Here is a 13,050-nt window from a genome sequence, read left to right on the forward strand (position 1 = left end):
GCCAGAGTTCTGGTTTCACTTCAACCTAACATTAGGTTTATTTACAGTTGAAATCTATTCATGTTTTGGGTAAGTAGTGTCACGAACAAGCTGATGGACAAACCCCCTTGGAGAGGGTGGCAGGCGCATGCCTCCCCCCAGGGCACTGTCCTCCTGCTCTGAGCATCCAACCCAGTTCTGGCCCACCTTTCTAGTCTCTTGTCAGCTATCTGCCCCCTCCTTGGAGCTGCATGCCTGTCCTGGGTTCCTCGGCCCAGCTGCCCAGGTGGCACAGGCCTCTTTGCCCCTTGAGCACCATCTCCCCTTCCCTGGCATTGCCACCTAGATACATGTCCTCTAACTGACCTCACTGCTGGGGGACTCACGCTATTTGGCACACCATGCACAGCCACCTCGTCTGTGGTTGTGGCATTGGACATCGAGGGACAGCCTCACTGCCACGAAACATATCCAGTGCACCCTCTACCCCTGGGGAGATGCTCATGGTCCTGCCAAAAGAGCTGGCCTGGGGCAGGGCCACCCCTTGCCCACCCTTCTGCTGAGACGCAGCCCTTCAGACCTCCAACGCCTCCCTCCTCATCTCAGAGGCAGCTGTGCAAGCAGGTAGATGAGCAGTTGGGGACTGTCTGCCATGACCCTGGCATGTTTGTGGCAGCTGCAGGTGGGTAGCCACAGAAGGGGTGAGCACCGTGCAGTGTGGTGGGGCTGGGCTGCCCGCCTCGCTCACCCCAGCTGGTGCAGGAGGCCACACCCCAGGCCCCAGGTGGCAACCCTTACAGGAGCCGGTGTGGCAGGACCGTCTCATGTCTCTTGGGTTAGGAGCCCTCCCTTCTGGGGAGCTGTCCTCAGCCGGGCAGGGGAGGCATGCTATTAGAAGGCCATGCTGACCGTCAAGTCCGGCCCCGCTATCCATTCCTGTGGGCTCTTTGTCACTTGAAGTACTTGTCAAGATAGAAGTCACCACCCCTGCCCACATCAAGCTATAGGCTTGGGGTGTCCAGACAAGAGCCAAGGATCGTCAGGACTGAGTTGGGCTCAGGAGAAAACCCCAGTGCAGCGGGTATATACTGGTAGTGGAGTTTTCTCACTCATCAAAGAACTGAGGGCTGCTTGCCTCAGGTGGCATGAGGGCCATGCTCGAGTGAGAGCAGTGGGCCAAGCCCTCTTCATTTGGGAGGGGTGCCCTGTGACTACCAGGCACTTCAGCCTCTGGGGATGCTCCTTGGGTGGTGGGACTACGGGAGCTTGGTTCTGGCAGCAGGGGGCACACAGCAGAGCCGACAGCTGAGGTGTGTAGAGGCTGCATCCCTCAGACAGGCCCCTCTCCAGACAGTGACTAAGCCAGGCATAAAGAGGATGTGGGCTGACAGGTGGATTGGCTGGGGACTGATGCAGGGTCGGGATGCTGGGAGGACAGCCCCCTGAAGAGGCAGAAGCACATCTCACAGATCACCTTCAGGCCAGTGACTCCAGGAGCTTGCTTTTTAAATCTTTTTTTGAGGTCTGGCCTACGTTGCAGTGTTTTAAGTTGCAACACAGTGGGCTTTGCCAAGTGTATGTGGTCACACCACTGCCTCTCCACAACTGTCCCTCTGGCTACGGTGGGAGGAGCTTGCTGCCGGTGGGTGGGCTCTTGGGCAGAGGACTGCAGAGGTTCAGGAAAGACACTTTATCAGTGGCTCTCAGCGCACCCAGTGCAAGCATGAACCAGTTCTTAATGGCTGCCTCCAGCTGTGCAGAACTGCAGCTGAGCATGGGCCTCCTCCAGTTGAAAATCACTTGCAGTTTTGTCCCAAGCACAAAAGAAGGTGAGAAAGAGGAGGCTGGATGGTGGTGATGGCCCCTTGCAGGGCCTGGGCTGGAAGGGCCTGCAGCCTTTGCTGCACAGGCATCCCTATCACTTCATCACTGCTTTGGGTAGGGTAAGCCAGGGTGAATGTGCTGTTTGTGTCAAGGCTGCCCTACTCTTGGTTACTCATCTGATGGGTACCCTGCCTGCGTGTAAGTATGTATGTACCCTTGTATGCTGGGCCCTCAGTTACTGGAGACCTGCAGAAGCCTAAGAGAGTCCTAGGCCAGAGCTGTGCCCAGAATGCAGGGAGCTCCCTCAGATCTGCTGGAAAAGCTCCACAAGTCAGAAACATTTGGGGGTGCCCAGCGTGTGTCTCTTGCATCTTTGAAATGGCACCCAGCAGGTGCCCAGCAGGAAGGCAGCCTGCCCTTGCCCCAGGGAGTTGGCAGTGAGCTGCCTCTCCTTTTCTCCAATAGTAAGTAGGCAGCTTTCTCTGGAAGGCACACTGCTTTGCACCTGTGTTACAGGAGGCTTAGGGTGAGGGCCATGGGAGCCAGTGTGACAGAGGAAGTGACAGGCTTGGGGCTTCCAGCTTGATGCAGAGGGATGTCCTGGTTGTCAGCTGAGAGCTGCTTCATGTTGGTGACACAGCAGGTGCCAAGAGAGAACCACAAATCTCTAATACCATCAGCTGTCATGTGAAAACTAATCAGAAAGATAAAAACAGTAAAACCTTGAATGGTTAGATTTGTTTAAACATTTTACAATTACTGTCGAGGTGCAGTTCACATGGAAGTGCACAGCTGGCTTTTAGTACATTTGCTGGGTCATACCATCATCACCCTTATAGTTTGGTTTTTAAAACTGAATTTTTCTGAATACAAAAGAAATATGTTCTTACTGTAGAATGGTTTAAACATCTGCAAAGCTCCTTCAAAACAGTTCTAGCAAGAGGCAGGCATCCCAGGCCAGAGCTCGCTGCACGAGTTTGGGGCATGTTTGTGACTGGCGGCAGGCAGGAGCTGTCTCTTGGGACCCATCTGTGTCCTACACAGCATTGAAGAGTATGTTTGGAAAGGCAGAGGACCTGTGGGACTAGCCTCATGGTTTCTGTCTAGACACACACAGACCCATTCACTCTCCACCCAGGCCTGGACAAATGCATCTGGGGAGCATTGTGGTGGCGGCGCAAGGAAGGCGAATGCAGACGTGAAGAGCCTCCTCTCTGGATTTTCCGTGGAGCATGATCATTAGAATTTACTTATGGAGGAATCTTAGAAACTGGAAATCATATGGCAGAGAAGAAAGACAATGTTTTCATGTTTCTAAACTTACTGCTTTTTAAGTTTCTTTTTTTTTTTACAAAGGAATTTGTTTCTCTGACCTGTAAATTAATTTTTAAAAGCTCACATCTTAATAGGAGATGAATTAACAGTTCTAGTCCATGTATTATACAGATTATGAACTGAATGAGTCAGACATGGAACAGCCTAACGTAGTAGGAAAAGTAGTGAGTGAGCTCACAGCAGCACACAGGATATTGAAGTGGAGGAAAGTTGTGTTGCCTAGACTGTGTCCTGATTTCCTCCAGCTACATGATTCAGTCTTCACAGCAGGCCTGTGAAGAATATAGGTTTTATTCTCATTTTCCAGGTGAATAAGCTGTACACAGAATGTTAAGGAAGTGCACCAAGACCCAGTGCTGAGATGCAGCTGTCTGCCCTCAGCTCTGAAGCACAGACAGGACTGCGTCTCTGGGGGCAGGAAGGGGCGATGCTTTGCGTGGCAGCCAGGGGTGCGGGCTTGCATACCCCCTTCCACCTTGTGTGCAGGGTTAAGAGCTCAAGCCAGGCAGGCCTGGCGTTTGCAGAGTGGCACAGAGTAGTTCAGTCCCCCTCAGGCGGTCCCTGGGGCTGGGGGACCTGGTGCAGCAACAGACGGGAGGGTCTTCCATATAACACCCAGGGCTGTGCTGCAGAGAAGCCTGGTCACCTGCCTCCTGGGGAGCCAGCAAGTGCACAGACCTGCCTGGCCCAAGCCTTTGGGTCTGGATGGAGGAGCAGCTGCAGTGTCAGGCTTGGGTAAGAAGGTGCTCACCGAGTAATCCTGGAGACAGGACCCAGCCTGAGAGACCCACCCTCCAGGTAGAGTCAGGCTGTGCAGAGCAAGAGGAGGTCATCCTGTTAGTGGACAAATAAGACCAGAACATGACTTGCCTGCCAAGAAAAAATTTTTTTTGGCCAAAAGTAAGTACTAGGCCCGAGGTGAGCAGTGGGGTAATAAATAACACGTGTGTTCCTTCTTTTTCTTCAGTCATGGGACATTTTTTTCCGAAACACCAATGCGGGGGCACCCCCAGGCACTGCCTACCAGAGCCCACTCCCCCTGGGCCCGGGCTTCCTGTCTGCTGCAGCCCAAGTGCAGCCCCTGGTGGAAGCCCAGCCCAACGTGGACAAGCTGGTGGAGGACCACCTGGCAGTGCAGTCTCTCATCAGAGCCTACCAGGTAAGGCGGCACCAGCTGGCTTCTACCCGAGAGGATGCTGTCAGCCTCATGGGAGCACTGCCACTTATCTGGCACCCGCCAAGCTCGGGGCATGCTGGCCGCCAGGGCTGGGAGGCAGCAATGCAGTGTGCCAGGAAGAGGAGCCGGGACAGCCTTACCCTACTTGAGCAAATCCATCCACCGTGGTACCTGCCCTGCACACAGGTCCTTAATTCTTACATATGTTGGCAGGAAAGATTTACCATTAGGGAAGCATAGACAGTACCTGGCCCTTGAGGGGGCGTACAGTCACTGAGTGGGGCATGCTGCCCCGTGAGGCGCTGTCCCCTTCCCAGTGCATTAAGAGGAGATAAACCCAAGGGGACCCTGAGGACAAGCAGAGCCCACCAGGTAAGGAGAGGCCACTGAGCCCACAGTGAGCCCTCCGGCTCATGGCCAGTCCATCAGAGGAAGGGCGGGCAGAGTCCAGACTCTAGCCTCCTGGTCTGTGGTGGTCCTGGCAGGGCAGGCAGGCAGAGGTGCTGCCCTGTTACCCCATCTCCAGTGCTGTTTCCTAGGGAACGGGTCCAGGGGCCTAGCAATGGCAGGAGGGCCCTTGCAGAGCTATATGATCACTCACGCCCTTCCTCCCGGTGCTCTTGACTGCAGGAAGGAGACTCACTGGGCACCACCACCTGCCAGTCCACAGCCTCAGGCACCCCACCCTCTGCGGCCTCTCTCATCTCAAATTGCTGGCCAGTAACTGTGGATAAAATGTCCAAGACTTCAAGCAAAGTTGGGAGGGGTTTTCTTTCTCCTTCTGGTTTTGAACAGTTCAGGTCAGGTGCTGGGGTCCCTGTGCCCTGACCCAGGCAGACCCAAGTGATGTGGGCTCTCTGGCCCAAGGGGCCCCTCACCTCTTCTTCTCAGGATATCTCTGTGTCCTGGGCTGCAAGGGCTTCTCAGCAGAGCAAGTCCCTAGCCCTTCACATTAATGTTACCCAGGGAATCCAAGGGCCCCAACAGGGGGACCCTTAGACTGCACATTTATCATAACCCAGGAGGTTTATCCTCCTCGGCAGAGGTCATTCGTGCACAGTACTGGTTTTATTACTTGGGGTGACTGGTTTGACCGAGGGTGACTTTTACGCCCACAGCCCGCGGGACCTGCTTAACGACTGCTTGTATTGTTGCTTCCAGGTCAGGGGTCACCACATTGCAAAACTTGATCCTCTCGGAATTAGTTGTGTAAATTTTGATGATGCTCCAGTAACTGTTTCTTCAAACGTGGGTGAGAATTAGTCTGTAAATGCTAATTTAATGTAATTTTACTTTTTTTTACCCCTTCCCTCTTTTTTTTTCTCCTGTCCTTTTGTGTGTGTCCTTCCCTCCATCGCTGGCCCTTTCATAGATACGTGGGCATCATGTAGCGCAGCTGGACCCCCTTGGGATTTTGGATGCGGATCTGGACTCCTCCGTGCCCGCTGACATTATCTCATCCACAGACAAACTTGGTGAGGGTCTGAGAGCAGTGAGCACTGTGTTGCTCAGCTCCTCTGGTCGTAGCTGTGAGCCAGGGCTTCCACAGACTAAGGGAGAGACTCTTAAGTTTCCTTTGTTATGATCACTTGAAATTTACTGGCAATGCAGCCTTAGTGTGGTTTGGGCAAGTTACTTTTTTCCCAGCTTTTCAGCCAGATTGTATGAGCCCAATTGTCTAAGTCTCAAAATTGGAAGGTAAAATTTTGGGCAGAAAAGGCTTTTGGCACAGAGAAAAAGATGGCCCACCTGGGCAGGCAGGTCAGAAGTTACAGACATGAGCTCTTCTGGCTGTGGTTTTCAGACCCCACCAGACGAGCCTTACTCACAGCTGCTGTTGTGCGGTCCGCTGGTGAGCCCTCAGGGCCTACCTTTGGCAGGGCGAATCCTAGCATGTTGTGCAGCTGGCTATCCCACTCTCACAGCCGGTGATCACACCGAGGAAACTTGGGAAGGCATCCCGGCGTGCAGGAGGTACATGTGGCTCCCAGGCGGCTGTCAGGTGCGCTGCACCCAGCCTCCTCTACCAGTCTGCTGCGTCTTGCACTGCTGCCCTGTGCTGAGAAATGATGCGCAACTAATCCTGATGTGGCCAGGTTGTGCACATGCTAACACCACTGATGATTGCCGCCCTGCCACACTACTCTTTGTCTGAATAACAGTCTCTGATGCTCTGCGATGCCCGAAGGCCCTTCTGGGATCACCACGTTATGACACTGGTAGTCAGGCACTCGTAGGTAAGGTCAGAACCTAGCATAGGCTGTGGAGTCAATGTGGCAGTTGGTCATTGCTCTGTCCTTGTCTCAGAAGCTCCCTGATGGTGGGGGTTTCCTCTCCTTTGTATCCACACATTAGCAGTTTTTGGAAGAAAGACTTGAGAAACAAGGCCTCCTGGTGGCTCAACAGGGCCAGTTCAGATTGCACATGGAGATTGAATTCAGTCTTTCTACTTTATTCAGTGGCAGCAACTTTTTGCTTCCAGGAAGTGGGCTTCTCTTTGCAGTTACCCCAGGACACTTGGAGACTATCCTCCCCCTCATCACTTAGCCCCTCCTGCACCAGGCCCAACCCAGCCTACGCTAGCTGCCTTGAGGCCCCTCGCCCCGCACCATGAGTCCTCTCCTGGAGAGAGGCCTGGGGCCCCCTGCTGTCAAGCCACCATTGGCAGGGGCCTTAGAAGCTTGTGTCAATACAGGGAGAAGCATTTGAACCCACAAGCCCATGGGAAGTTGGGGGATGCCCTCCCTGTCCAGAACTGTATCTCGTGAGGTCCTCTTCTCCAGTGGTGTCTATGGTGGCCAGTTTCTTGGTATCAAACCGGACATGTTTTGGTTCTCAACTCTCATTAGAACTTCTGGGGACACAAAGCTCTCCCCTGCTCCCCATGAGACTGGCTAGGTCACGAGAGAGCTGCTGTGGACAGGTACAGGCAGGGGGCCCCTGGAAGAAGGCAGGCCAGACCCTCATGTCCAAATGGGGGAAAGTCCGGGCCTATGGGTGGCAGCCCGAGGCAGGGCCTCTTGCTCCTCCTGGTTCTTCCTAGGTCATCATGGCCGCACTGACACTCCACTCCCTCTGGAGTCATATCCCTAGGACCTTGTGCTTCTGGGAGATTCGGCATCACCCTGTCCAGGTGAATAGATGAACATCTCCACCTTTGTGGCAGAAAGTGCATTTTCATCCTGAGAATTTGAAATAATGTGACAAACAGTGATGATAAATTCTTTAGGTGCAAAAAATAGAAATAGTATAAACCTAGTAAGCATTTGAGTCTGCAGGAAAATTAGTCTTGAGGTGCTGCTGCTCACTTGATGTTTGTAGGTCTTCCAGAACAGAGCTGGTCCAGCCCAACCACTCTGTTGTAGGCACCAGACAGTCTCATCCGAATCACAGGGCCTGGCTTCTGGAGCCAGCTTCTTCAGGGAGTCCAGCTCTCCTAAGCCTACCTGTGTGCCCTGTCTCTTCATCTGTATGGTTGCTTCAAAATGGAATAAACTCTTTAGAACAGTGCCTGGAGCTTACAAGCTCTGGAGGTGTGAACTAGTGTGATTATTAAGTCTTTTGAGATCAATCAGTAGCTACAGAACTCTGGCTGAGATAAATTCACAAACAGGTGGAGTGAGTTGCTGGGGCCACATGGGAGTGGTAGTGCTGAGGATGGGGCTGTGATTGGATGTGTGGCCTGCATACAGGTCTGGGTGTCTGAGAGACTGCAGTGGTAGTGTGAGTCACATGACACCACCCCACCCTGGGTCTCCACACCTCTCCTGAGCTGCCCTTCCCCTTTTCCTACAGATTTCCCTATGGATATAGAAGCCATTTCTCCATTCTCTTGTGGGAAAATGGGCCCAGGTGATACTCACTCCCCAAGGTTTGAGAGCACATTTGCTGTTGGAGATACACATGGGGCGGAGAGACAGCAATAGGCATGAGCCCCTGGCAAGGGCAGCTGCCTCTGGTCTGCAGTGCAATGCAGGGCTTATGCCCACTTGGGATGTTTACATAGAGTGGGATTTGGGAACCGTTTCCTCTGGGTTCTTGACCTCTTCCAGCCAGTTCTGAGAAGCCAGGAAGTGCTGGCCAAGGAGCCCCATCTGAACATCTCAGAAGCACACCCTGCTACTCCAAGTAGCAGGTGGGGAGGTACTTAGGTGGCCTCTTACCTGTCTCCACAGACTTGGCTGGGGTACTGAGCTGCTGGCCACTGGGTAGCCCCGGGACAAAGGGGTTCTGCCAGGCATCACGGGCATGTGGGACACACTGGATGCAGCAGGGACAGTGCTAGGTGGCACAGAGTTTTAACTAAAATTTTAAAACCATGTAATAACAGTCCCTCAGTTAGGTGTGCGTTACACTCCACAATTGTGTGGGTGATTATTGCTGGGAGCAAGGTACCTTTTCCCAGGATGTGTCTGTGGGCCAGGTTCCAGGCAGATCCCAGAAGCACATCTTACTTTGTGCAAGGCTGTGCTGTCAGCCGGTGGCCTGTGGAGGACAGTGAGCTCCAACGTGAGGTGCCTGAGCACACTTTCCAACTCTTGTCCCTGGGGTGCCACAGAGGTAGCCAGGCAGGGTCAGGGTTCCTACCCAGGCCTTCCCTGGCTGGCCCTAAAGACCAGAGTGTGGCTGTTGACTGTCCAGGCAGTGGTTTGGGGGTGGGGCCATTGCCATCTTAACTAGAAGCACACTGACTGCAGATGTAGCCACGCCTATGCTGTTTCAGCCGGTGTCCAGGACTGGCTTCTGAGCAGTCTCCTTTCCAGCCAGATCTAAGCTGAGAGGTCTGAGAGGCAGGAAAGTTCATTGACTTGTGCAGTCTCTTTTCCCTTTCAAGTGCAGTGTTTGGACTAGACTCACTTAAATTGCCATCATGTCTGGCTTCCGGGAAAATTCTGTAGTACAGCAACTCACAGTGAGAGTCGATTAAGATTTACTTTAATATGAGATTTAAATATAACTAACTCAAAACAAATTCTATGAGTAAAAGGAGGAGACATTGGGACTTCTCCTCTTCACTGTTAGTGTTTGCTAATTCTCAGTCTTAGGAAATGAACTTAAGTCTTTAAAAAGCCAATTCAAGAGTCCAGACTTAGGACAGCATTTCAGCTACTTAAGTGCATCAGTTTGTCCCCAGCACAGAAGGGGATGAGCCGGCCCACCATCTTCACCTTTCCAAAGCTCGCCGGTCAGTTTGCTCCCTTGATGGCTGGGAGAACTAAGTGAAAAATACAGTTGATTTTTAATCAACTTCCGTAATTTCAGAGCAGTAGAGAGTGACTCACTTAATATTTATTGGCGCCACCGGACAGCTGAGTGGGAGGGGAGGTCATTCCCAGGGGGGATCCAGCAGGTGCTCAGGCCAGGGCCACAGGAGTCTGCCTCCTGGATGTCCAGGATTGGAGTTCTGAGCCCAGCACCACATCCCAGCCACTCCAGCAGAGCATCTTGTACACACAGAAGTGATACTAAGACCTTACAGGACACAGTGCTGGGGACCCTATGCTCTGTGACTTTCAGCCAGTTCCTGCCTTCTGTTCTCTTTCTACTCTCCTATGGTTTATCCTGTTCGTGTTTTGATTCAAATACAAAAAGGTACAGATAAAAACAAAAGCATCCACACACTCAGTACCCAGAGCAAATAGATGTGGATGTTTTGTCACACTGCCTCAGATTCTGGAGAGCTGTGCGTTTGTGGTCTCCTTGAGGCTGGGGCTGCTTGGTGTGGTCCTGTCTTGGTTCTGAGGATGTAGGGGGAATGAAGGTTCTTCATCCTTGCCCAGAGCAAGGCAGCCCTTTGTGCAGAGATGGGATGTTCTGCTATCTTAGGAATCAGGGCTCAGAGGCCTTTGTGGGCATGGTGTCTGCAGCTAAGGGGAGCACAGCATGCAGGTGCAGTCTGGGTCAGAGTTGTTGCCAATAGCTTCCAGGCAGCATTGGCTGGCTTTCCTCAGCTCCCCAGGCAGGGTCAGCTGCAAAGCAGGGGCCATACTCAGACCACTTGGCCCTGGGCCCTGTGTGCCATTACCACAAACCTCCCTGACACAACCACTTTTAGGCCCATGCACCTTGGTGACCAGGTCTGGAGAAATGTCTGTGTGTTCACATACACATCGTGACTCTCACCAGTAGCAGGGAGGCTTTCAGAATGGCTCAGGCAGGAAGAGAATGTGTGGCTCCTGGCTCACTCTTGGAGCTTAGATCCCTTCTGGCTCTACCCTCCCTTGGCCACCAAGGACCCACTTCCATCCTTCAGAGCCATCAGAATCTTGGGTTTTAGTGTCTGGCCCATTGCCTGATGCTCCAGTTCTGATGATGGCACATGAGAAATGAGGCCTTTTCATTTTCTTTTCTCCAGTTTTTTCATTGTGAAGTAGTCTAGGTTGGGTGGGTGTGACCTCCCAGAAGAGCTCTGGTCAGCCGCTTCAGGGTGCAGGTTAGACGGTCTTGGCTGCTGACCAAGGCTTCCAAGTGTGGGAAGTGGCCGTAGTCCCCGAGCTCCCTTTCAACTGTCCACAAGCTGTCCCTGTGTTCACCGGTCACTGTCCCCCACACCACCCCATCCTCCTCTGCTGTCTGTGTCTGTCCTAGCACTCCTGCAGCTATGGTGTGCATTCTGGGTGTTGGGGTGTTCTAACTAATGGACCTGTCTTCTTCCTTCTGTGCTCACCCCTGCTACCCGCTCTGCTTCTCAGATCTTGCAGTTTTCAAGGACCGACTGCGTATGCTGACAGTAGGAGGTATGAACATGCGAGTTGTCCCCTTTCTGGAGCTGAGGGCTTCATTCGGACAGGGTGTGCGGCTTTCTCCAGCATGCACCTGGGGGAAAGCTGATGCAACTGTCCATTGTTATGAAGTATGTTTTTCCATCGTTAGCTCTTAGCAGGGAGAGCCCCTTCTCTGTCACCTTTGTTCTTCTCCATTTTGTGTCATGAAAGCGTTCCCACCTTCACGTGTGTTTCCCCATGGCTTTGCTGAGCCCCCAGCAGCAGTGTAGGCTGCCACCCGCCCCGTGGTAGCCAGTGGGGCTTGGGCCACACCACCTTCTAAACACTGGCGCACCCCCACGCTAGGGCGCCCCCCCCCACCATTGCCCCCCAACCCTGTGCCAGCGCCCCCTGTCCTGGCGCCCCCATGCATCCCCACCCCCACTACGTTCTGTGCCCACCTTTGGCTGAACTCTGGATTCTCTCAGACTCTGCTTCCTGGTCATTTTCACAGGATTTCCTTCTTGGTCTTCCTGTGTTTGAAGGACAGCTGAAATATTGATAAAAACATGTGATAAAATAAGACCCTTGGCTCTGGGCAGAGTGCCTCTGAAGAATCCAGAGTCACCTGCCGGGCCCGTGCGCCTCTTGTCACTCGCTCAGGCAGCTTCCTCCGTGCCAGGCGCCTCTCGCAAGTCCCCCTCTTCCTCGTCTTATTCATTGGTCAGGCTCTGGTTTTGATTAAACCTTTTCTTTTCAGGTAACTGTAGATTCATATGCAGTGTTACATTCCGTGTGCCTTTCAGCCAGTTCCCGCAGTGGCAGGATTGAGTAAATCCTAGCCCATCGCATGGGTGCTCTGGCCCCACAGGGTCCTTCCTGCTGCCCTTCGTAGCCATGCCCGTGTCCCCTCCCTCCCACCCCCGGGTCAACCCCTGTCAATCACTCCTTTTCTCCCCATTTCTGTAATTTTGTCATTTCAAGACCGTTACACGGATGGAGTCAAAATAGGACACGTTTTGGAATTGCCATTTTTCTACCGGCATGGTTCCTGGAGTTGGGTCCAGGCTGCAACACTAGCATATTCCTTCCCCTGCCAACCAGCACCCTTGCCTCATGTGCCTCACAGTTCTTCTAACTAGTCATTCATTGAAGGGCCTCTGGGTTGTTTCTATTCTTTGCCTAATAGAGCCTTTTGCTGAGTAAAATTTTAAATTCTGATAAAGTCCATTGTATCGATATTCCCTTATATGGATTATGTTTCTGGTGTCAAGCCTAAGAATTCTTTCCTTGGCACTCAGTCCCAAAGATTTTCTTCCATATATTTTCCTGGAGATTTTATAGTTTTATATTTAACCTGTGATCCATTTTGAATTAATTTCTTTATAAGATATGAAGCTTAGGTCAAGGTTTTGTGGTGGGGTTTCTTGTTTTTGCCTACAGATGTCCAGTTGCGTCAGCACCGTTACCTGAAGTTTGTCTTTCCTTCATGGAATTGCTTTTGTACTTTTGTCAAAAATTGGCTGGAGTTGGCTGTGGGTCAGGTTCTTTCCTATAATCTGTGTCTGCCCTTCCACCAGGACCACATTATTTTGATTACTGAACTTTTTTCAGTAATCAGTAAAGTAGATGCTGAAGGTTTTTTTTCTTCTTCTTCAGTATTGTCTCAGCTGTTCCAGGGCCCTTCTCTTCACATAAACTTTACTTAGAGAAAGTTTTTATTAATTGTTTCCTCACAGTCATGGAACTCTTCAGATGACCTATTTCATGTTGGGTGTGTTATTCCAGATGTGGTTCATTCCACCTGAGTTGTCAAATGTTTATAAAAAGCATTGTTCATAGTATTTTCTTAGGGTCTTCTCTGCATATGAGGGTCTGTATGCAGATCCCATTTCATTCCTGATATTGGTCATTTGTGTCTTCTCTTTTTCTTTATTACTCGTTAAAAGTTTGTCAGTGTTACTGATCTTTTCAGAGTATGGGGTCCCTTGTTTCGCTGATTTTCTTGTTGCTCTGCTGTTTTCAATATCT

The 13,050-nt window shown here is 51.9% G+C and overlaps 1 protein-coding gene across 3 annotated transcripts in view; it reads left to right on the forward strand.

Annotated features, from left to right (window-relative positions):
• Positions 1-13,050, forward strand: part of OGDH (oxoglutarate dehydrogenase) — an 87,634-nt gene that overhangs the window by 28,605 nt on the left and 45,979 nt on the right. The window contains exons 3-5 of one of the 3 annotated variants that reach the window (XM_036910290.2): positions 4,106-4,297; positions 5,688-5,790; positions 11,008-11,052. In XM_036910290.2, coding sequence (XP_036766185.1) covers positions 4,106-4,297; positions 5,688-5,790; positions 11,008-11,052 — 340 coding nt within the window. Of the gene's footprint in view, positions 1-4,105; positions 4,298-5,476; positions 5,568-5,687; positions 5,791-11,007; positions 11,053-13,050 lie in introns of all 3 variants that reach the window. The other 2 variants (XM_036910293.2, XM_036910292.2) reach the window with 2 other exon arrangements.

The sequence above is a fragment of the Manis pentadactyla genome, chromosome 7 (assembly GCF_030020395.1).
Source record: "Manis pentadactyla isolate mManPen7 chromosome 7, mManPen7.hap1, whole genome shotgun sequence".
Classification (NCBI taxonomy): domain Eukaryota; kingdom Metazoa; phylum Chordata; class Mammalia; order Pholidota; family Manidae; genus Manis; species Manis pentadactyla.